Here is a 24,542-nt window from a genome sequence, read left to right on the forward strand (position 1 = left end):
GAGGAACCTCCTGGACTGCGGCTGGGTTGCCGAGTAGTCCTTCCAGCAAACATCAGGGAAGTTAAAATCCCCCACGACGACCACGGCCTGTGACCGTGAGGCCGCTGTCAGCTGCCTGTAGAAGGCCTCGCCAACTTCCTCACCCTGATCCAGTGGCCTGTAACAGGCCCCCACAACAGTATCACCCCTGCCAGCCTGCCCTTTAATTCTCACCCACAGACTCTCGACTCGCTCATCATCTGTCCCCGGACAGAACTCAACGCATTGTAGCTGCTCTCGCACGTAAAGAGCAACCCCACCACCCCGCCTGGCTGGCCTGTCTTTCCTGAAAAGGACATAGCCCTCCATGACTATATTCCAGTCATGTGAGCTGTCCCACCACGTCTCTGTAATTGCCACCAGATCATAATCTCCCGACTTAACACAGGTTTCCAGCTCCTCCTGCTTATTTCCCATGCTGCGCGCATTGGCGTACAGACATTTCAGGGAGCGAGCCGAGCACACCGATTTCACCCTAGGATTACAGGAGGCCTCCCAGTCTTCATCAATTCCGGAGCGCTGTCCCACTGAGGCAAGCCGAGCTACATCCCCATCCCCCTTCAAATCTAGTTTAAAGCTCTCCAAATGAGCCCCGCTAATTCGTGCCCCAGCATCCTTTTACCTCTGTGCGATAAACCTTTCCCACATGCCAACGTCCAGGCTTTAGCTACTGCAAAGAAATAGGAGATGTAACCTCATGCAAAATTAAGAACTGACTCAGAATGCTTCTGAAAACCTGAGCAGAAACCATACTTCCAGCCATCTTCAAAACACACTGACAAAAAGTATCATTCAATGATTCATGAAAAGTATATATGCCTGACTGCAGGCATAAAGTGTTCTCAGTCTCCTTGTGTGCCCATAAACCAGGCATTTCTAGTAAATACCCCTCTTATGCACCAAACTGCTGTTTCCATAGACTAGACACAAAGCCACCATACTGCCATTTCAAAACTTCTAGTGTAAGAAGGATGTGTGATGAGTTTCAGCTGTGCTTAGCTGGCTCCCTGTCCTTCAAGAACAGGCAATGCTACCTGCATTTATCCTGTTAAGATTTTTAAATTAGGTACAATGGATTAAGCCTGATAAACATTTAAATACAGATAATTGCTCCTTGTTTGAAAACATTTCAAATGCAAAGGGAGGAGAAAGGTGACTAGTTAGAAGACAAGCAGAATGGGATACTTGAAGCATTCAAACTAGTCACACAGGATGAAACCAAGAAGAGAAAGCAGAGCAGGGGAGCCAACAAGTTGTGTATGGGGGACAGTGAAAGCAGTGGAATTTTTCTTCCCCTCCTCCAGTGGTTCTACTGAGTGCTGATGAATCAGCTCCCAGGACCACACAGAAATACCCCCTGCACACTGGTACATGTTTAGAGTAAACAGGGTCCAAACCCATCACCACAAACCTCAACACTCCAATATGTCAGATCTGCTCTCTGGACCAAAGCCTCTACAACCAGTGGCTCTCAAATATGCCTTTTTTTGCACTGCAGACTCTGCTTTTTAACACATTTAATGTATTCCACCTACTTCATCCCCCATCCAGCCTTCAGAGACAGGAGCCACTTGCTGTGGCAAAGTCACATTCACCCCCAACTCTTTCCCTCTCTTCCTGTTTCCTTCCTGCCCCAGGAAACAGATTTCTCCTTTAATACTGAAGAGCCCTTGTAGTCAGGACTCCTGAGAGAACCCCAGGATTTGCTCTATCTGTTGGGAGATAAAGGCTCACTCCACCCCACAGCTTTCTTACCTCCTGGGTGGAGTCCTTGTCTGACGTTCCTTCCTTCTTGCCTCTGGATTATCCCCTGGTTTGGCTGGCTCAGGTGCAGCTGTTGCAATTTTAGTGAGTGGCTGAGGGACTGGAAGGGCAGCTAGTTTCTTCACAGACTTTTCACTACAAAAAGGAAGATTTTCATGTGTGATCAAAATTGGTAGGTACAGACCACAAACATTCTCAAAAAATGATGAAATGCACTCATGTTTGTTGATGACTGATTGTTATATAGGTTACTGTAGCTACAGACACTTGCTGTTTCACCAAACCACACTCAATACGGATTCCCCTAAAGGGATCAATTTCCCATATTCTAAATCAAGTCACATTTTCAGACATAAGTTACTTTACAACAACCAATTTTGGAGACATTCGACTTGTAAATTAACTACTGAAGTAGACTATGTGGAATCACTGTTTCTTATCCATTTGACTCTGTGCATTTTTATCCAAAACACATACACCTACTTAAAATCTGCCAGTCAGGCTTCAGAATCAAATACACATAGTTTATGCAGAAATCCTTTTTCATTCCATCACACAGATCAGGGTACAAAAGAGGACATATGTGCAGATGTCCCTTGGACCCATCCTTGGCTCATGTTTCCCTGTGTAATGATTGATGGGTAACAGCGTTGCAGAGGACTGCTATACAATGCTTGAGACTATCTAGCACCCACTACGCGAGTAGTGCTTTGGCTCTTTAGCACTGATCACTTCTGGGCTCAGAGCACTCCAACCTCTGGTTACTCCTCAACATCCCAGCACTGATGTCACACCTAGTATTAACTTGGGAGGAGGCAGATGTCTGTATATAAAAATAGAGACTCTTAATTCCTCTTCTTGTGCTTAAGAATATCTGCATTTATTCTCTGCAGAACACAGGATTAAGTGCATGCAATGTTATGTAGTAAAACCAATCCCCATGCTAGTTCAGGCTGCTGGCTGGTGTTATATGTTACCAAACCAGCACTTCAATGTGCGCCAGAAGTGTGTAAAGACATTGCTGCAGGCACAGAGCATCTTGAAAAGGTTGAACCCTCTGAATTGAGAAGGAAAAACAACAAAGGCAGGTCAATAAGGTACAAGAAGTGTGGCAAAGAGGATTGTCCTATCTTCTGGAGAATTCAGGGGGATTCCCATGGTGTAATCTATTTGCAGGTCACCTTGAAAGAGGTGACATCACTACGGTGTTGTCACCTTCCAATGTATCCATAATTTACTATGTATTACAGGAGTTTGTGAAATAGCAACTTCAAGTATTTAAAAGAGCAGGAGCACTGGCATAATCTGCCAAAACCAGTTTCATCCCTACAGTACTGTTTTAATTTGTCACCAATGTTAAAAATAGATCAGGCTGAACCATTTATTTATTCTAAGGCTGTACATTAACTAAAGCCACAGTAGAGGAATGAATTAAACTTTCTTATAGCTCCTGCATAAACGTATCTGCACACACAGAGTGTTTAAATAATAAATCATGCATGTGTTTAAACACTCATGTATACATATAATACTTAAGGATACTTGTACAGTTGGATTTAATAAGTAAAAGTGTAATCTTTTAATTAAATATCTAAAGCTAAGCACTCTTCTATGCAGGTCATTTTGCATCCTCCATTTCTTCCTTAAACTGTCAGCCAGGTCAGAAGGGTTTGACTCAGGGACTGGGCTCCTGTTTGGAGCCTCTTCTACACTGCATTATCAGAATGGAGATGAAGCCTTACCCCTTCTCAGCAGGTGGTAACAGCACCCCTTTAGACTTCGCAACTGGCTTGTGTGGAGATGGTGTTGGAGAAGGAGAGGGTGAAGATGAGAAGGACCGTGATCTAGAAAGGAAGAACACATTGCTCAGTCCCTGGGTCTGCAGATGGCTTTTTCTGGCTTTCGGTGCACTTAGCCATCACCCCCTCCTTTGGCTAGAGACTGCATCCCAGGACTAGTTCTTGTGGGTCTGAGCTTATCCTAGTTTTATATTTCGATTCTGTTAAACAAAACTAACTTCTGTCACCAGAACAGTGGTAAAAGTAGAAAACAAAAGGAAAAAATAGGGTTGGCTGCAAGAGAGGCACTTTCAGGTATTCCAAACCAACACGAGGCTTTCTCCATACTCTCTGTATTCTCTCCTTAGGTAGAAATAAGGGGAATGTAAGTAGGATTTTGACTTGCAAGTTCAGCATGATTTGTTTCAACCTGCTTTATGTTCCTGTAACTCCATGTACAGTTTATCCTTTAAACAGCAGCAGCAAAAAAAAGCCAAAACCAAAACCAAACTTGGAAGAAAGACACACACACACACACAAAAAAAATACCGGATATCTGTAATTTCTGGAACACAAGGAATCAAGTGGAGTGTATCAAAGTCAACAGATCAAAGGGCAAAGGCTGTTTCCTAAGATCAGGACTGACCAAAGAGGCAAGCCACTTACATAGCTCACCAGATTCTGGCATTCAAGTGATTCACCTCACCATCAAGGCTAGAAGTACCACCACCAAGGCTGGAAGTACCCTTGTTGCAGCCTAGTACTTCAGAAAGCTCGGTAACTTGCCTTCTGAAGAACAGTTGGGCACTTGGGTGTTCCTCACTCTCCTGCCTTCCCACAGAGGCATCTAACTGAAGCGTGTCATCTCTGTCTGGTGCTGTCCTGCCAAGGAACAGAGCCTGGAATGGGGTGGATGGGGGAAGGTCAGTCTGCTCCCCAGAAACACATTTGTGCTTTTGTCGAGATCAACTCCCACCTGAGCCTTTCCCAGGAGAAACCACATCTCCAGAAGCGACACTGTGTACTCCCATCAACTGTGTGATCCACTCTGGATATGTGTGTGATTTCAGATCTGAAGAGGTGCCTATCTAAGGAGCCAGTTCTCCTACTATGCATATCCCAGACTTGGGAAACTGTCTGCAAGGGCAAGGAAGTGGCAGAGTAATAAACATGCCTCTGTTTGATCAGCATGGGACACTGAAGTACTACTTTGAAGTGTCAGGACTATCACAAGACACAACTGGTTTAATAAATAAATGTGATTTGCCTCTTTAAGTAGAAATTCCAGTACAATAGAAAAGAGATGCTGGTAACTTCTTCTAATTATAAAATGCAAATGAGGGAAACATTCATCTCCGCCTGGTAACCAAACACAAAATAATAGAGGCTAAAGCCCTTCCCCCCCCCAACCACCACATCAGCACAGAAAGCTGAGCTGATGGTGCTACCAAGAGTTATGGAATTGTCAGAAAGTCAAAATTTGCTTTTGAAATTGTTCATGCCCATGGGGTCATATGGAAAGAAAGGGGATTGTTAATCTCTTGTGGCCCCCTATAAAATATGGACAAATAATGCAGGAACCTTGTTTACAAAATAATTCTTACCATGCTAAGAGACCCCTACATGGAACAACAAAGGCAGTTGTCCAGGAGACTACTGGCAAGTGAACTTCACAGAATTGCCACAGCACAATGGGCTCAGGTATATGTATATATTGGTACTAATAGATATGTTTTCTGGTTGGCCGGAGACTTTCCCCTGTCACACCAATATGGACTGTGAAGTAGTGCTGCAAAATGGGATGACTCTCGATTTATTATTTGCCTCTCAAGGCAGTGTTTATACAGTTATAAATACAAATTGTTGCACATACATAGACCAGAGTGGAAGAATATCCACAGATCTATCCGAAATCTGAAGCAGACAAAGATCTTGCATCAGGCCGCTAGAGATGATACCTCCTGAAGATTTGAAGAATTATGGCATGGACTTACTTCTTAGCTACCAATTTTGATATTGTTAAAAAACTTGTTTGTGATCATTTTAGTAATAACTTGTGTCTGTATCCTTGCATGTATCATGATTCAATTTTGTAGTTGCTGGTCACAATGGTATATTACAATCAAATATGGGTATAGGGTATAGAATGAGACTTACAGGATATATGTATATCCTATAAGTTTCAAAAGGGGGAAATGTAGGCTTAAATTATAGGTTTAAACTAACAACAGTGTGTGTGGCTTTAAACTAACATAGTAAAATACAGAAAATTGTTCTAACTTGCTAACACAATGGGGAGTAAGGAATGTACAGCTGATGGGGGAAGGAACATCATGGGACTGATAACAAGTAAGAAGACAGTAAATAAGACCAAGGATGCTAACCTTCAAGATAACATTGAGACTGGAACAGAACAAAAGCAAGGACATACCACAGCTAACTTGGCACTAGGACCGTGTGAACGTGCATTCAGTAAACACAGCAAGGAAGACTATCCTTGACCACCAGAGACCTCCACTAAGCAAGAAAGCACATGCATAATTAGAATGCAAATATTATAATTAGTTCATGGAAATCTCATGAATGTGTAAATCATCTCCTGGAAAATCTGTAAATATGCATGAGTATGCTAAATATATAGCTGCTGCTGGCAAGTAACAAGTGCGCTCACCTTTGCAAAATGATGTGTGTGTGCCCAGCGCTGCAATAAAGAATGCTTCTTTCTAAAACTCCAAATTGAATCAGAGAGTTTCTCCAACCGACTTTTACAGTAACAAGCCAGGCTCCTACAACTGCTCAGCTACCACAGGCATAGGAAACAGCCCAGCCACAACAGCACAGTATTCGTGGGTGGGAACAATGGGGATAGAAGGGGGTGGCTAACATACCTTCTTTATTCAACAACCAAACCAGCAGGTTGTCTTGCAGTTTATCATATTTCCCTCACTCAGGAAAGTAGTTTGAATGTTTTATTTCAAGAGTTAGCTATTTGCTTTTAAGTAGCAGCAAAAAGCAGCTGTTAGCAAGTGTTTGGAAAAGAGTATACCATTATTTTCACATCCGAGGAACCATTACCTGGACCTGCTGCCTGAGAAAGAGCTGTGTCTTGAAGAGTGACTAGAGTAAGAGCTATAAGAAGATGATCTGGAATGAGATCGCGAGGAACCTGAACCAGAATAGGTGGATGAACGAGAAGAGGACCTGAAAGAAACATATTAAAATTAAACATGTCTCAAGAAGTCCTCTGAGCCCAAGGTCTTGTTTCCAGTGCACTTTCCAAGTTCTCAAACACTGCTCCAAAAACTACCTGCCTTCTCCACAGTGACCTATCAGGACTACAGCCTCTCCTCCATCCTTTCTTTTAGAGAGGATCCTGTTGTTGCTACCCCTTTTGTGCCCTTGAATAAGCCTCCCCTCCTTTAGCTACTGATTTTCTATCCCTTTTCAGGAACTCCTTCCACACATCCTCATGCCTTTACACCAGACGATCCCCTGGTAGGTCAGGTCACACAGGAGATAACAGAAAACTCTCAGGTGCAGTGATCCCAGCAAGAAAAAGCTATCTACTTCAGGAGGACTTTGGTTTTTTAGATCAATATCTTCAATTCAGCATGCTCCTCATTCCTTTCTTATACTTCCTCCTTCCTCCTTCTTCCTTCCTCCTTCCTCCCCCCTCCCCCCCCCCCCCCCCCCGGAGCTTCAAGTTCAAGCATTTAAAGAAAACTCCCCTAGATTCAGGGTGCTTCTTTCTGAAAGGTGTTTTTTCATTGAGCTCATACCTCTTGGGTTTCTGAGCTCCACTGCAGCCCTCTAAAGCTGTGCTGAGCCTCCACAAACCTAGTTTTTCCCCAGTAGCATCAGCATGCTCTTCCTGGAGTGGGCCCACCTCATACCTCCAATACTCCTAGAGCAAATAGGCTCCAATGTTTACAGTTTCCAGCTCTTTCCACTCTTATTAAGGTCAGTTGTCATCCAGATGAGTTACTAATCATCTGGGTTGCAACCAGGTCTAATTTACCTGAAGAGTGACTTTTCCACGGACCTTTCTTAGTCTTCAACAGATCACAGCACAGCACCCACAGTTACATACCCCCTTTGACTTCCATCTCACTACCTGTATCTACCTGTATTCTGGTCTCCATAGCTGTTACTGAGCAGCAAGTCTTACACTGCTTTCCCAAACATCTCAATATCTTCCACTGACAAGAAAGCGTCATGTCGCATTCCCTGACACACTAACATGAGTCAGATGTGACATGCTCTTTTCCTTCACTCACCTTGAAGAGCCAGAAGCAGATGCTGAAGAAGCAGAGGTTTTTCGGCACCTGTGCACATGGCTGGGAGAGACAGACACACCAAGCTTCTTTTTGGGAGACTTGGATCGGCGCCAGGGGTCCTTCCATTCATCTGCTCTCTTGGACTGAGTGGTGGTAAGTGTGGTTGCCTCCTTCTCCTTCTTTGGTGTCTCAGGTTGACGGCTGGAAAGCAAAGAGAAGTAGCTAGGATTGATTATTTATTTATTTATTTAAATATAGTAAGGCTAATAGAAACACAGAACCAGGAAAACATCTCAGAATTCAGGCCTTTATACCAGTACTAGCTCTTAACCTCCACTGCAGAATATTCAGCATCATTTTGGGGTGATGAAGTGTTAGAGCAGCTATCATGCTGCAAATCAGTGACTGCAAGCCTATCAAAACAACACTACCTGTGAGTTTTGTCAACTACTTTGTTGTACTGACCAAGCCAGCTGATTTCAACTTTGGCTTTTGGCCTCCAAGGAGTGAGCACAAGAGGGAAGGGAACAGGAAATCTGATTCTCCCTACACTTATGCCAAGTAGTTAGAGCTGGAGCAATCCAAACCTGGTAGGCAGCTACCAGTGCAATGAAAATACTAACCAGAGCTAGACTAAGGACAGACCTTGAGTGTGCATCTGATACAGCAAACTTCTGGAAACAACCAGCAGGCACTAAGAGATTTGGCCTGAATCACTCTTCTACAGTTCCCTTATCAGAAAATAAGTGAACCTGTGTCACAAGCCTTACCACAGTCAAGACACATTGATCTGTTTTTACTCTTACAAAAGGAACAGTTACCTCATCAACTAAGCATAAAGCAGTTCATAATGAGTGTTTTATCACCATATTATTCTCTATGTGCTTACAAGCACCACTGAACATGTGTTCTCCTGTTGATAACCATGAGGATGTGACTAGTCAGGCTAAATACCCTCCTTCTCCTCCCTTCCCTTTAAAGGGCTCTACTTGCATTTCCCTTTTTGTTTTGGTTCTCTGGGCTTCCCTTCTCCCCTACAACCCTCTGAAAATAATTCAGGGCTAACTTTTCAGCATCTGCACCAGATACTTTCTTAATTATTCCAGGATAAATTAGTTTCTTCAGACCTAGACTTTATTACCTCTCTTATCTATGGATGATTTAACTTGGGATTTTTCCTTACCCTCACTCTAACCTGTACAATTACCTGTCTGTTCAGTTACCAGCTTATAACCTTCCCCCTTGGGTTTTAGGCAAACTTTGTGCTAGCTTAAAGGTTTATGAAGCCTGCTGTGCTCATCAAATTACCAGTAATGATGCCTTTATTCCTTTTCTCAAAATAATGAGCTCGCTTGCTCTGAGAATTTGGGGGAGGAAATCGCTGGGTTCAGCCAGTACCACAGGACTGAAGCAACCACTCCCCATTCAACTTCCCTTACCTTTTGAGATAAAAAAGCAACCTCCAAGTTTTATAATAATCCTATGGACTGAGTTTCTTGCCACAACACTTTTTCAACAGACAAGAGGATAATTAAAGCTCTTCATTAGGAGCCCTTTGAAGGCTTCACTAGTCACTAAGAAGTTTCATCTGCTCCTCACTCAGCAGTAATAAAACACAGAACTCCTATGGCCTCTCACCTCTTCCAGAACCTGTACATGCTGACTTTAAAGACTGGTGCAGTATCCTACTCTTTTCCTGTCTTTTCAGATATAACTACAGCAATTTTACAATTTGTCCCAGATCTATCCTGGTATATACAGAATTTTATGGAAGAAGAAACTCTTCTTTGACATTCACCCATCCCACAAATCTCATTCCAGCTTCAGAAGAGGACACTTATGTATTAGCACACAAAATTGCTGACTGCCTAGTAAGAAAGTCCCAAGCAGGGTTATGGCTCAGCATTATTCACCAGCATCTTCACTCAGCCTGATCATCCTTTCCAGCTGTCATGGTTTAAGACCAGATGGCAACCCAGAATCACACAGCCGCTAGCACACTCCCCCCCCTTCCGAAGGAATGGGGAGGAGAATCGAAAGAATTTAATTCCCAAGGGTTGATATAAGAACAGTCCAGTAACTAAGGTATGACACAAAACCACTACTGCTGCCACCGATAATAATAATGATAAGGGAAATAACAAGGGAAGAGAATACAACTGCTCACGACCCGCCGACTGATACACAGCCCGACCGAAGCAGTGATCTAGCCCTTCCTGGGTAACTGCCCCCAGTTTCTGTACTGAGCATGACATGCTGTGGTACGGAATACCTCTTTGGCTAGTTTGGGTCAGGTGTCCTGTCTCTGCTTCCTCCCGGCTTCCCCTCCTCCCTGGCAGAGCATAAGACTCAGAAAGTCCTTGATCAGAGTAAACATAACTTAGCAACAACTAAAAACATTGGTGTTATCAGTGTTGTTCCCAGGCTGAAAGCCAAAAACACAACACTGCACCAGCTACTGAGAAGGAGAAAAATGACTGCTACTGCTGAACCCAGGACACCAGCACTGCTCTAATGCATGCTATTTAACACAGCACGTTATTTGCAGTGGACTGGTCTAGTTTTCCATATTACAGCGACAATTATATCTGAGTATCTAATCATGGAGGAAGACCATGACTCTGAATATGGGGTTGGGACAGACTGGACTTATTATTTATACTCTGATAATACTAAGTAGTTGTGGCCAGGGTCAAGATCTTGTTCCAGCAGATGTAGTACAAACTCATTTTGAAGCCATCTTGACCTCTGGAGTATCACCAAAGCAGCTAAGTGCAAAGCAGGAGGAAAAAGAAGGTTGAGAACATCCAACATAGAATCACAGTATCACAGAACGGTTTGGGTTGGAAGGGACCTTAAAGTCCATCCAGTTCCAACCCCCTGCCACAGGTAGGGACACTTTCCACTAGAGCAGGTTGCTCCAAGCCCCGTCCAGCCTGGCCTTGACCACTACCAGGGATAGGACAGCCATAGCTTCTCCAGGATAGATAGCAGCAGAAAGGAGAAAGAGCACACCATGCAAGGATGCTGTCGTGGTTTAACCCCAGCCAGACAACTTGTGCACTTACTCCCAGTGAGTGGTGCCAGGCTGGAAGCAATCGAGGCCCACGTTAGTCCCCCCCCTTCCCCAGGGGCTGCCGCCCCCTTCCCCGCTCCCAGAGGGATGGGGAGGAGAATCGAAAGAATGCAACTCCCTGTCCTTCCGGGTAACTCCCCTGTCCTTCCGGGTAACTCCCAGTTCCCCCTCTTGGCTCAGTTTGGGTCAGGTGTCCTGTCTCTGCTTCCTCCCGGCTTCCCCTCCTCCCTGGCAGAGCATGAGGCTCGCAAAGTCCTTGGCCAAACCAAAACATCATTTTTATCAGCTTTGTTCCCAGCCCGAAAGTCAAAACACAGCACTGCACCAGCTACCAAGAAAGAGAAAAAATGACTGCTAGTGCTAAACCCAGGACATTATCCACCCCTTATTCCATACCATTCACGTCATGCTCAGATCCCGCATTTTCAATATACCATCACTCTGATCTCAGTGCACTTCTATCTTAGTGCATAGACTAATCCTTATAAAGCTGCTGAGTCCATCTGGTCCATGATGTCAGGCTCCATCTCTTGTAACAGTCTTTCAGAACAGGAGAGGCTGCGTGCACTATTGGGTCGTTGCCTGCTGATGCTGATCGTTCCCTTATTGTAGAATTTGTCTGGTTCTATCAAAGTTCATTCTCTGTTGGGATGATGGTTGAAGGGAAGTCAGGGCTAGTCACTGGTGGCCTTAAGACATCTGGTTGATGGGCTATTAAAGTATTACACAGCAGGCAACAACATACAATTAAGTTCATTGGCTGTTTTCCCCTAAAATTAAATCCCCTTGAGGTATACATCGAACTTCCCCATCTTCCCGCATTACCCACCAAGTGTATCCAGGTCCCTGAGCAAAAGCAATCCCACGAGTGGGTTTGCCTTTACTTGAAGCAGGAATAACCCTAACTGTCTTCCCCAGCTAATTCTTCATATGCACCACAGGAACTTTGCCCCCCTCTACAATACGTAAAAGTTCTGATGGGGCTGGGGCAGCCCTGTTGGCAGATCTTCTGGTGTTGACCAACCAGGTGGCCTTTGGTAAGTGTGTATCCCAATGCTTGAAAGTTCCCCCACCCATTGCTCTCAGTGTGGTTTTTAACAGCCCATTGTACGTTTCAATTTTCCCAGAGGCTGGTGCATGGTAGGGGATGTGATATACCCACTCAATGCCATGCTCTTTGGCCCAAGTGTCTATAAGGTTATTCCGGAAATGAGTCCCATTGGCTGACTCAATTCTCTCTGGGGTGCCGTGTCGCCACAAAATGCGTTTCTCAAGGCCCATGATAGTGTTCCGGGCAGTGGCATGGAGCACAGCGTACGTTTCCAGCCATCCGGTGGTTGCTTCCACCATGGTAAGCACATGGCGCTTACCTTGGCGGGTTGGTGGCCGTGTGATATAGTCAATCTGCCAGGCCTCCCCATATTTATACTTCAGCCATCGTCCTCCATACCAAAGAGGTTTTAACCCTTTGGCTTGTTTAATTGCAGCACATGTTTCACACTCATGAATAACCTGGGCAATAGTGTCCACTGTTAAGTCCACCCCTCGATCACGGGCCCATCTATATGTTGCATCTCTGCCCTGATGGCCTGAAGTGTCATGGGCCCACCGGGCCAAAAATAATTCACTTTTATGTTGCCAATCTAAGTCCATCTGAGCCACTTCAATCTTAGCAGCTTTATCCACTTGTTGGTTGTTCTGGTGTTCCTCAGTGGCCCGACTCTTGGGTACATGGGCATCTACATGACGTACCTTCACCACCAGGTTTTGCACCCGGGCAGCAATATCTTTCCACAGTGCAGCAGCCCAGATAGGTTTACCTCTACGTTGCCAGTTGCTCTGCTTCCATTGCTGCAACCACCCCCACAGGGCATTTGCCACCATCCATGAGTCAGTATAGAGATAAAGTACTGGCCACTTTTCTCGTTCAGCAATGTCCAGGGCCAGCTGGATGGCTTTCACCTCAGCAAACTGACTCGATTCACCCTCTCCTTCAGCAGTTTCTGCAACTTGTCGTCGAGGATTCCATACAGCTGCCTTCCATCTCCGATGTTTTCCCACAATACGGCAGGACCCATCAGTAAACAAGGCATACTGCTTTTCACTTTCTGACAGCTGATTATATGGTGGGGCCTCTTCAGCATGCATCACCTCCTCCTCTGGTGACATTCCGAAATCTTTGCTCTCTGGCCAGTCCATGATGACTTCTAGAATGCCTGGACGACTGGGATTTCCTATTCGAGCTCGTTGTGTAATTAGTGCAGCCCATTTACTCCATGTAGCATCAGTTGCATGATGTGTAGAGGAGACCCTGCCTTTGAACATCCAGCCCAGCACGGGCAACTGGGGTGCCAGGAGGAGCTGTGCTTCGGTGCCAATCACTTCTGAAGCAGCTCGATGGCATCAGGGTATACTGTGCACCGGTATCTACTAGAGCCTTATACTTCTGTGGGACTGATGTGCCAGGCCATCTGATCCACACAGTCCAGTAAATCCGATTGTCCCCCTACCTCCACCTGGCTGGAGGCAGGGCCCCTCTAATAGTCATCACAGGATTGGACGCTTGAGTCATGTTGGAAGGGATTATATATAGTTATCACAGGAGCTGGAGTAAAATCAGCTCTTCCACTCCACCTGGGAAACTGCTCACCAGAGACTGAAGCCGTAGCTCTCATGGGATGATCAGTCTTGGCCTTTGCTCCTCTTTTCAATTCACTCACCCATTCCTCCAAAACTGAAGTAGGTTTTCCATCCCACTTTGTCATGTCTTCTCCGTGATCGCGCAGGTAAAACCATAGGGTAGACTGTGGCGTATACCTCTTGTATCTCCTCTCTCGAACAGTGGGACGCCTTTTGTTAATAGCTGAAACGTGTGTTGGTACACGCGAGGAGTTGGATAAGTCAGATATATCGTCCCTCAATTGTTTGAGATCCTGGGACAGTTTTTCCACAGCTGAAATGATGAAAGGGGTGAGACTGTCTTCAAACTCTTGGAGTTTGTGAATCATTTCAACCACTGTTGGTGGTACTATGTCATTCCAGGTTACTGTTGCCAATTAATGGGCATATGATGATGGTGCATTCCGTGTAAGTTTTCGCCACATGGGTCGTGTACATTCGACTTCATCTGGATCTATGGGTATATCCCAGTTATTCGGCTCGATGTGATAGATCATCTCTACGATGGCTGATTCTCTCAGAGACTGGATGCCTTTGTCTATAGTAGTCCACTTGGGAGAACAACTCATAACATCATCCTTGTATGGAAACCTTTCTTTGACAGCTGCCAAGAGCCGCCTCCAAAGACTGAGGGACTTTTTCTCTCTTGCAATTGCTTTGTCAATTCCCCCTTCTCTAGCAAGTGATCCCAACTGCTTGGCTTCTGTACCTTCTAGTTCGTGACCATCGGCCCCATTGTCCCAGCATCGGAGCAACCAGGTGATGATGTGCTCCCCTGGTTGACGGGTAAAATCTTTTCGCATATTCCGTAGCTCGGTTGAGGTCCGAAGTCGAGAAGTCACCTCTCCTTCTTCTTCTTCATCATGTGATGATGACTCCTGATCAGGTTCTGGATCGAGAAGTGGATACATCTGTTTCTTCATCTTGCTTTAACCTTCCTGCCTCCTTTTTGCTTTTTCTCTTGTGTACAGGGGCAACCGATATTGGTACGAATTGGTCCTCTGGTTTAGTTGCAGTGATTATCACTGTGGTTTGAGTAGCGACTGTACTTGTTGCTGGGGGTGGTGTGGCTGTTGTGCTTGGAGCTGGGATAGCTGCGCTGTCTGTTGCAGTCGAAGTTTGAGTAGCTGCTGTACTTGCCGCTGGGGTAGCTGTGCTATCTGCTGCAGCCAAAGTTTGAGTAGCGACTGTACTTGTAGCTGGAGTAACTGTACTGACTGTTGCTTTGCCCTCAGATACAGCGACTTTTTTTTCCTTTTGAAGGTGCTGGAAAGCATTGAACATGGCCCTGTAAGCATAGGCCAAGCCCCAGCACGTTGCCATGATTTGTCCGTCTCTGGTATGGCCAGAATGACCGCATACCTCATTTAAGTGTTTTACTAATTCTTCTGGATTTTGCAGTTGTCGGTGGTGAAACTCCAAAGTACTGGAGGGGCCCACTGACCTAGATACTTGCCCATACTGTCCCACACACCCTGCCACTCATGGCTGTCCAGCCTCAGAGAAAATCTCTTGGTCCTCCTACTTTGTTGTTTAACCCCAGACAAGACCCAAACCTGACTCTGCTTAACTTTTGAAAACAGATGAAATAGTTGTGGGCAAAATACACTTTGTATACGTGCCAACATGGTGATCCCCATCACAATCAGCAAACAAGTCTCAACAGCATTAAGAGGCCATTCAAATCTCTCAAATGATGCTGTAAATGCTCTGGGGGGAGGACTGGGAGGGTAAAAGAATGCCTCCTTCACAGGTTGACCACCCGAGAAGGAGAAAGAATATGTGTAATTGCTAAGCAATTCTATTATATACCTCCCAAAGTATAAGGGTGGTGACCATACTGGGAACATAAGCCAGATAAGTTTCATGATCAATAATTCTATTGTGTTACAAGTCATTACCATAAAGTACAATGAGACAAGAACTTTAGCCCAAGCCCCACACTTGAAAAACACTAATACAGCAAATACCAGATCTAAGTAAGTTACAACATTCTGAAGCTGTGACATCAAGAGGAACAACTTTGAGAGCCAATAAATCAGCATTGTGACGAGTGACTATTAATCCGGTCAGATCTGTTGTTATCTCAACCCCTTTGAGCCCCACGTTGGGCGCCAAAAAAGAACTGTCGTGGTTTAACCCCAGCCAGACAACTTGTGCACTTACTCCCAGTGAGTGGTGCCAGGCTGGAAGCAATCGAGGCCCACGTTAGCCCTTCCCCAGGGGCTGCCCCCCCCTCCCCCGCTCCCAGAGGGATGGGGGAGGAGAATCGAAAGGAATGCAACTCCCACGGGCTGAGATAAGAACAGTCTAGCAACTAATGTACAATACAAATCACCACCGCTACCACCAACGACAACAATGATAAGAGAAAATAGCAAGGGAAAGGAGTACAATACCACGCGCCGAACAACGAGGCCGACCCGACAGACCCCCCTGTCCTTCCGGGCAAACTCCCAGTTCCCCCCCCCCTGGGCATGACATGCTGTGGTATGGAATACCTCCTTGGTCAGTTTGGGTCAGGTGTCCTGTCTCTGCTTCCTCCCGGCTTCCCCTCCTCCCTGGCAGAGCATGAGGCTCACAAAGTCCTTGGCCAAACCAAAACATCATTTTTATCAGCTTTGTTCCCAGCCCGAAAGTCAAAACACAGCACTGCACCAGCTACCAAGAAGGAGAAAAAAATGACTGCTGCTGCTAAACCCAGGACAGATGCTCATGAATAACATTAGACTACATCCCACTCTGATGTCCCTTCCTGAGGAACCACAGTCTGCATGCTTTGGGAGGTACAGGGGGAATATACTGGCACAGGCAGCATCCATCTCAAGATCGGGATAAAGCCTGCTGAGCAGCTTTTCACTGCAGCGTCCAAGGTGACAAACATGAAAGCCAACAACTAATAAATGCCTTTGCCCCTCTCCAGGCTCAACTCTCCTGCAATAGTTTTCAGAAAGAAAAGTCTCCCACAGAATTTATTGTGTGTCTCTCTCAAAAAAACTCAACTTGCCCACATTTACATCCAACAGCAGCACATCCTGGGAACTAGACCTCAGCTCTAACCCCACATGGGAACAACTTACACTGAACAATATAACTTAGGCACAAGCTTGGAGCAAAGATGACTAGGAAAGCAAATCTCAGCACTTGCACCTATTACCTGGTTTGATGCAATTCTTTCTCAATGAAGTCACTTTCTGAAGGAAAGGTTTTTACCCCAGGGAAACTACAACAGAAGGCGTCATTTCTGGATATTCTTTGGCTTTTTGACGCAGCAGTAAATATATTACCATATTATAGCCAAGAAAAAAAGATGATGCTCATGTTAAGACACTTTCAAAGTCTTCCCTCAAGAGCTACCTGCGTGCCAAACATGTAGCATCACCAAATAAACTTGTTCAACTTAATATGGGGGACTGCTATCTGATGCTGTTTGGCTCGTCTCCTCCAGTGTAATTCAGGAGTCAGAACTGACAGTAAGCTGGAGCAACTGCCAAGATGCTCGCCATCTACCTTAGACTAACATCTCAGTTACAGCCTGTATGAGTTTCACCAGAGACTGCTAGAGGCTGGCAGTCCACAAAACAGTGTTTCAATCACATTTACTGCCACATACTGATACTGTGCAGTTGCTGGGATGAAAGTGGAGGAAGCTGTAAGGCTCACAGAGGAAAGCTCACTGAGAAGCAGCAGCAGGCAACCTGCCTGTGGCTCCCAGCCCAGATCAAGCAGGAAGGCTGCCCAGAGCTATGTTGAATCCCATAGCTGCTCCTGATGCTGCACTGCTGGGTGGGTTGAGTGATGTATTTGATCCTGAGAAGCAGGAGGCTTTCTCCTCACTTTCACTCTTACAACTGGGGAATTTTTTCCTTCTTGTCTTGTGGTTGATCTGGTTCTTTTTGGAGCATTCTAGGTGCCAACTCAACTCCTTAATTCAATAGAAACAAAATAAAAGTAGTTTGCTGCTGGGTTGACGTGTCCAACCAGCCCATAGCAGGGTTTGAACAAGTGCAGGAGCTGACCCATGATGAACAGAGGAGGGAAAGAAGTCACCTGTTTACTTCGGGGTGGTGAGCTAGGAGATCAACTCACATTTCAACCTTAAAATAACTAAATGCTTTATTTTTCAGAATGAACATGTTAATGCATATTTGGTTGGAATTTAATTACAGCAATCAAGTGGAGAACTGAAGCTGAACGTGGCTTTGGCAACAAGAGGAGGAACAAAGGCAAATCCAGCTGGCAAGGCAAACCACAGCATAGGTCAGCCAGCTCCCAACCACACGTGCTCTGGCTCTCAATAACCCCTGGATGAAGTATGTCACTGAATTCAACAAGAACTTGGAGGGGGAAAAGCAGAGCCGCATAGCTCAAGTATTATGCAAATGACACCAAAGCATTTCTAATCTTAAGAGGGGAAAATAAACTTCCTGGGGAAAGTCCTTCCTTCCTTCCCCCCTCCCTGTGGGGGACAGCTCCCACAGGTAAAGCAAACCTTATCACCCACAATCACTGGTGACGTCAGCCTGGCTACTGTTTTGGCTGGCAGTTACAGCTCAGTTTTCTGAAAGAGGAAAGTCCACTGTTGATTTAAAAGCTGTTTTGTTTCTTGCAGGAAAGCAAGCACTGTGTTAGCACCACCAGTTTTTCTTCAGTGTCAGTGGAATTTTCCAGAGGAAGCAGACTCGAGGATGGACTGGAGTCATGTGTCAAGGCAGTTGTGAAGGGACCTGCAATTGCTGCAAAATGAACTCCAGCAGCATCCATGAACACTGGAAGATTTTTCCATCTTGGCACAATAAAGTCACTTGTGTGGCTGGAGATGGACAACAGCTCCTGAAAGCCACCTATGTGCAGCTATGATGGGAAATGATGAACCTTGGAGCCAGGGCTAATTGATGTATTAGCAGAGGATATGCTTTTCTCAAGACATTTCAGTCTAAAGCAGAGTTATCAGTTGCTTAAAAAAATTTCTTCAAAGCCTGATGGGGAGAGGCTTTGAAATTAAATAGTGAAGATAGAATCTGAACCTGCAGTATGAAATCATCACAGCAGGTAGATAAACATATCCTAGATGTGATCTACCCTAAGGGCTGAGCATTTGATACCTTGAGACCCTCCTCTAAATGAGAGGTACCTGCATGCAGCAATTCTGCCCCAGACTTTGCAATGTTTTAATAAAATCCAGTGTGGGAGATCTTTCCAGTAATTCCATCTCTGAAATGCCAAACACATTCCTTGAGATCCACATCTGAGTCACTCGATGCCTTTCATCTTGATTTAGGGTTACTAAACCCTTCTCCTTTTACTGTGGAAGCAGAGGCAGAACTTCAAGAATCATGAAGACTAATGAAAAATCCAGTCAACAGAAATGCACTCTGAGAAGTTTTGCTGCTTTGGTTTGTGAAGAGTTTTTATTATCATTAACTTCCCAAATTACCTGGGAGCAGAAATGAAAGCAAAGCCATCTAATCAGGTTTTATTACTCCAGCTGAAAGCTGCACCACCAAAAATGGGGATGTAAACAAGGAGCTATAATGTTTATCACCGCAGTGTTACCATACAGGGCACTCAACTGCAAGTCCAAAAAAACTACAGAGGGAGTATGGTGCATGTTCTGCATGCAAGAAGAGAAATCCTCTTCTGTGTGGTGCTGCACAGTGTAGTACTGAAGGCAGACCTGTTGAACACAATGGAAGTACAGAGTTTGGCTCCAAAACCTTTTCTCAGACTGGGATACCCAATAGCCTGAGGCCATTTGCTTCTCTTAACTCTACATTCCAAGAAGCTGCACAGGGAATCATAGAACGATAACATAGTTAGGGTTGGAAAGAACCTTAAGATCATGAAGTTCCAACCCCCTGCCATGGGCAGGGACACCTCACACTAAACCATGTCACCCAAGGCTCTGTCAAACCTGGCCTTGAACACTGCCAGGGATGGAGAATTCACAAATTCCTTGGGCAATCCATTCCAGTACCTCACCACTCTCACAGTAAAGAACTTCTTCCTTATATCCAATCTAAACTTCCCCTGTTTAAGTTTGAACCTGTTACCCCTTGTCCTGTCACTACAGTCCCTAATGAAGAGTCCATTTCCAGCATCGCTATAGCCCCCCTTTAGATACTGGAAGGCTGCTATGAGGTCTCCACACAACCTTCTTGTGGAGAGTTTTATTGATACATGGCTTGGAGAGCGGGGGCATGAAGAGCACGTACGACTTGTGGGCCAGTAACAAGAGCAAGGTGTAAGCAATAGCCAGGCAACCAATCATAGGCAAGGTCGTTGTGCCCTTGTGCTAGCTGGAAAGTCCCTATTTGCAATAACAGGGTCTAGCTTGCTAAAGTTAATCACAAAAGGGGCGGCGCCGACAGTTAGCAATCAACCAATAATGAGCTCATTATAGATGCTATATAACCTGTAACCGAGCGTTCAATAAACGAGACTAGTTGCATTATAGGATGGACTTGTCTCCCGTCATTTTTCTACACCTTCTCTTCTCCAGGCTGAACAGCCCCAACTTTCTCAGCCTCTCTTCATATGGGAGGTGCTCCAGTCCCCTGATCATCCTCGTGGCCCTCCTCTAGCTTGCTCCAACAATTCCATGTCCTTTTTATATTGAGGACATCAGAACTGCACAGAATACTCCAAGTGAGGTCTCATGAGAGCAGAGTAGAGGGGCAGGATCACCTCCTTCAACCTGCTGGTCATGCTCCTTTGGATGCAGCCCAGGATACGGTTGGCTTTCTGGGCTACAAGCACACACTGAAGCCAGCTCATGTTAAGTTTCTCATCAACTAACACCCCCAAGTGCTCGGCAGGGCTGCTCTGAATCTCTTCTCTGCCCAACCTGTAGCTGTGCCTGGGATCGCCCCAATACAGGTGTAGGACCTTGCACTTCGCATAGTTGAACTTCATAAGGTTGTCATCAGCCCACCTCACAAGCGTGTCAAGGTCCCTCTGGATGGCATTCCTTCCCTCCAGCATATTAATCGAACCACACAGCTTGGTGTCATTGGCAAACTTGCTAAGGGAGCTCTTGATTCCACTGTCCATGTCAGTGACGAAGATGTTAAAAAAGACTGGTCCCAACACCGATTCCTGAGGGACACCACTCGTTACTGGTCTCCAGCTGGACACTGATCCATTGACCACAACTCTTTGCATGTGGCCATCCAGCCAGTTCTTTATCCACTGAGTGGTCCATCTATCAAATTGATGTCTCTTCAATTTAGAGACAAGGGTGTTATGTGGGACAGTGTTGAATGCTTTGCACAAGTCCAGGTAGATGACGTCATCTGCTCTGCCCCTATCCGTCAGTTCTGTAGCCTGTCCTGGGTTCAGAAGTAGCAGTCATTTTTCTCCTCCTTAGTAGCTGGTGCAGTGCTGTGGTTTTGACTTTCAGCCTGGGAACAACACTGATAACACCGATTTTTTTAGTTGTTGCTAAATAATGTTTACTCTGACTTTCTGAATCTCATGCTCTGCCAGGGAGGAGGGGAAGTCGGGAGGAAGCAGAGACAGGACACCTGACCCAAACTAGCCAAAGAGTTATTCCATACCACAGCAAGACATGCCCATTATAGAATCTGGGGGCAGTTACCCAGGAAGGGCTAGATCACTGCTTCGGTCAGGCTGGGTATCGGTTGGCGGGTGGTGAGCAGTTGTATTCTCTTCCCTTGTTATTTCCCTTATCAGTATTATTATTGGTGGTAGCAGTAGTGGTTTGGTGTTATACCTTAGTTACTGGACTGTTCTTATCTCAGTCCCTGGGACGAATATTCTTTAGATTGTCCCTCCTACCCCTCCGGGAGCAGGGGAAGAAGTAGGGGAGGAGTGAGCGAACGGCTGCGTGGTTCTCGGTTGCTCGCTGGGCTTAAACCACGACGAGCCCCATCACAGAAGGCCACCAAATTGGTCAGACATGTTTTCCCTTTAGTGAAGCCATGCTGACTGTCACCAAGCACCTTGTTGTTTTTCATGTGCCTTAGCATGCCTTCCAGGAGAATCTGGTCGAAGATTTTGCCAGGCACAGAGGTGAGACTGACTGGTCTGTAATTCCCCGGGTCATCCATTTTCCCCTCTTGAAAATGGGGGTTATATTTCCCTTTTTCCAGTCATCGGGAACTTCACCTGACTGCCATGTTTTTTCAAATATGATGGCCAGTGGCTTAGCAACTTCATTCGCCAGCTCCTTCAGGACCCGCAGATGGATTTCATCAGGTCCCATGAACTTGTGCGAGTTCAGGTTCTTAAGATGGTCTCGAACCAGATCCTCTCCTACAGTGGGCCTAAGGTCTTCATTCTCACAGTCCCTGCGTCTGCCTTCCAAGACTTGGGTGGTGTGGTCAGAGCATTTGCCAGTGAAGACTGAGGCAAGGAAGTCATTAAGAACCTCAGCCTTCTCCAAATCCAGGGTAGCCAGTTCTCCTGAGAGCTTCTGGAGAGGGCCTACGTTGTCCCTAGCCTGTCTTTTATTTTCAGTGTACCTAGAGAAGCCCTTCCTGTTATCTTTCACATGCCTTGCCAAATTTAATTCTAACTGGGCCTTAGCTTTCCTAATCTTGGTGCTTAGCTTCCCAGACAACATCCCTGTATCCCTGTATTCTTCCCAGGCCACCCGTCCTTGCTTCCACCTTTTGTAAGCCTCTGTTTTCCCCTCTAAGTTTCCTCAGCAGCTCCTTATCCATCCAAGGAGGTCTGCGCTTCCTTCTAGTTAGGACACAACAGTCCTGAGCTTGTAGCAGGTGATCCTTGAATATCAACCAACAGTCTTGGGTCCCCCTGCCCTCTAGGGCTATATCCCATGGAACCTTACTAAGCAGGCTCCTGAAGAGGCCAAAGTCTGCTCTCTTGAAGTCCAGGGCAGTGAGCTTGCTGCACACTTTTCTCACTATTCTGAGGATCTCAAACTTTATCTTCTCATGATGGCTACAGCCAAGGCTGCCCTGGAGCATCATGTTTCCAACAAGCCCTTCCCTGTTGGTGAGCACGAGGTCAAGCATGGCACCTCTCCTTGTTGGCTTCTCTACTACTTGCAAGAGGAAGTTGTTTTCCACACAACTGAGGAACCTCATGGATTGCTTGTGCCAGGCCGTACCATCCCTCCAACAGATATGAAGATGGTTTAAGTCCTCCATGAGGACAAGGGCCTGCGAGCATGAGGTTACTTCTATCTGCCTATAGAGTGCTTCATCCCCAGATTCCTCCTGATGAGGTGGTCTGTAACAGATCCCCAAAGTAATGTCTCCCATAGCTGTTCTCCCTCTGACCCTGACCCACAAACTCTCTGTTGACTGCTCACCTGTCACCATACAGAGTTCCATACTCTCCAGCCTATCACTAACATAAATAGCAATTCCCCGTTTGCTGGGCCTGTCTTTTCTAAAGAGCCTGTAACCTTCCATTCCAACACTCCAGTCATAGGAGCCATCCCACCACGTTTCACAGAATCACAGAATCCCAAGGGTTGGAAGGGACCTCAAAGGGACATCACTGAAAAAACCTAGCTCCATCATCCTGACACTCACCCTTTACATATTTGTAAACATTGATGAGGTCACCCCTCAGACTCCTCCAAGCTAAAGAGACCCAGCTCCCTCAGCCTCTCCTCATAAGGGAGATGTTCCACTCCCGTAATCATCTTTGTGGCTCTGTGCTGGACTCTTTCAAGCAATTCCCTGTCCTTCTTGAACTGAGGGACCCAGAACTGGACGCAGTATTCCAGATTGGGCCTCACCAAGGCAGAATAGAGGGGGAGGAGAAGCTCTCTTGACCTACTAACCACACCCTTTCTAATACACCCTAGGATGCCATTGGCCTTCCTGGCCACAAAGGCACATTGCTGGCTCATGGTCATCCTCCTATCCACCAGGACCCCCAGGTCCCTTTAACCTTCACTACTGTCCAGCAGGTCAACCCCCAACCTGTACTGGTACATGGGGTTGTTCTTCCCCAGATGCAAGACTCTACACTTGCCCTTGTTGAATTTCATCAAATTTCTCCCTGCCCAACTCTCCAGCCTATCCAGGTCTCGTTGAATGGCATCACAGCCTTCACAGTATCACAGTATGTTAGAGATTGGAAGGGACCTCAAAAGATCATCTAGTCCAATCCCCCTGCAGGAGCAGGAACACCTAGATAAGGTTACACAGGAACGTGTCCAGGCGGGTTTTGAATGTCTCCAGAGAAGGAGACTCCACAACCTCCCTGGGCAGCCTGTTCCAGTGTTCTGTCACCCTCACTGAGAAGAAGTTTCTTCTCAAGTTTAAGTGGAACCTCTTGTGTTCCAGTTTGCACCCATTGCCCCTTGTCCTATCATTGTTTGCCACTGAGAAGAGCCTGGCTCCATCCTCGTGACACTCCCCCTTTATATATTTATATACACTAATAAGGTCACCCCTCAGTCTCCTCTTCTCCAAACTATAGAGACCCAGCTCCCTCAGTCTTTCCTCATGAGGGAGATGCTCCACTCCCTTAATCATCTTAGTTGCCCTGCACTGGACTCTCTCCAGCAGGTCCCTGTCCTTCTTAAACTGAGGGGCCCAGAACTGGACACAATATTCCAGATGAGGTCTCACCAGGGCAGAGTAGAGGGGAAGGAGGACCTCTCTCGACCTACTAACCACCCCCCTTCTAATACACCCCAGGATGCCATTAGCCTTCTTGGCCACAAGGGCACAGTGTCGGCTCATGGTCACCCTGTCGTCCACCAGGACCCCCAGGTCCCTCTCCCCTACACTGCTCTCTAACAGGTCGTTCCCCAGCCTATACTGGAACCTGGGGTTGTTCCTGCCCAGATGCAGGACTCTACACTATCCCTTGTTATATTTCATCAAGTTATTCCCCGCCCAACTCTCCAGCCTGTCCAGGTCTCGCTGAATGGCAGCACAGCCTTCTGGCGTGTCAGCCACTCCTCCCAGCTTAGTGTCA

The 24,542-nt window shown here is 46.1% G+C and overlaps 1 protein-coding gene across 1 annotated transcript in view; it reads right to left on the bottom strand.

Moving 5' to 3' along the window:
• The window catches only part of LOC133219082 (zinc finger CCCH domain-containing protein 18-like), a gene marked incomplete at its 5' end in the record, with an annotated part of 54,363 nt that overhangs the window by 13,981 nt on the left and 15,840 nt on the right, over window positions 1-24,542 (bottom strand). The window contains 4 exons of the mRNA XM_061366130.1: window positions 1,795-1,938; window positions 3,546-3,647; window positions 6,657-6,782; window positions 7,859-8,059. Coding sequence (XP_061222114.1) covers window positions 1,795-1,938; window positions 3,546-3,647; window positions 6,657-6,782; window positions 7,859-8,059 — 573 coding nt within the window. The remainder of the gene's footprint in view (window positions 1-1,794; window positions 1,939-3,545; window positions 3,648-6,656; window positions 6,783-7,858; window positions 8,060-24,542) is intronic.

This window comes from Neopsephotus bourkii, unplaced genomic scaffold (genome assembly GCF_033783945.1).
Source record: "Neopsephotus bourkii isolate Nb327-2 ecotype Australia unplaced genomic scaffold, CSIRO-AGI_Nbou_v1 NB_1307, whole genome shotgun sequence".
NCBI classification, from domain to species: domain Eukaryota; kingdom Metazoa; phylum Chordata; class Aves; order Psittaciformes; family Psittacidae; genus Neopsephotus; species Neopsephotus bourkii.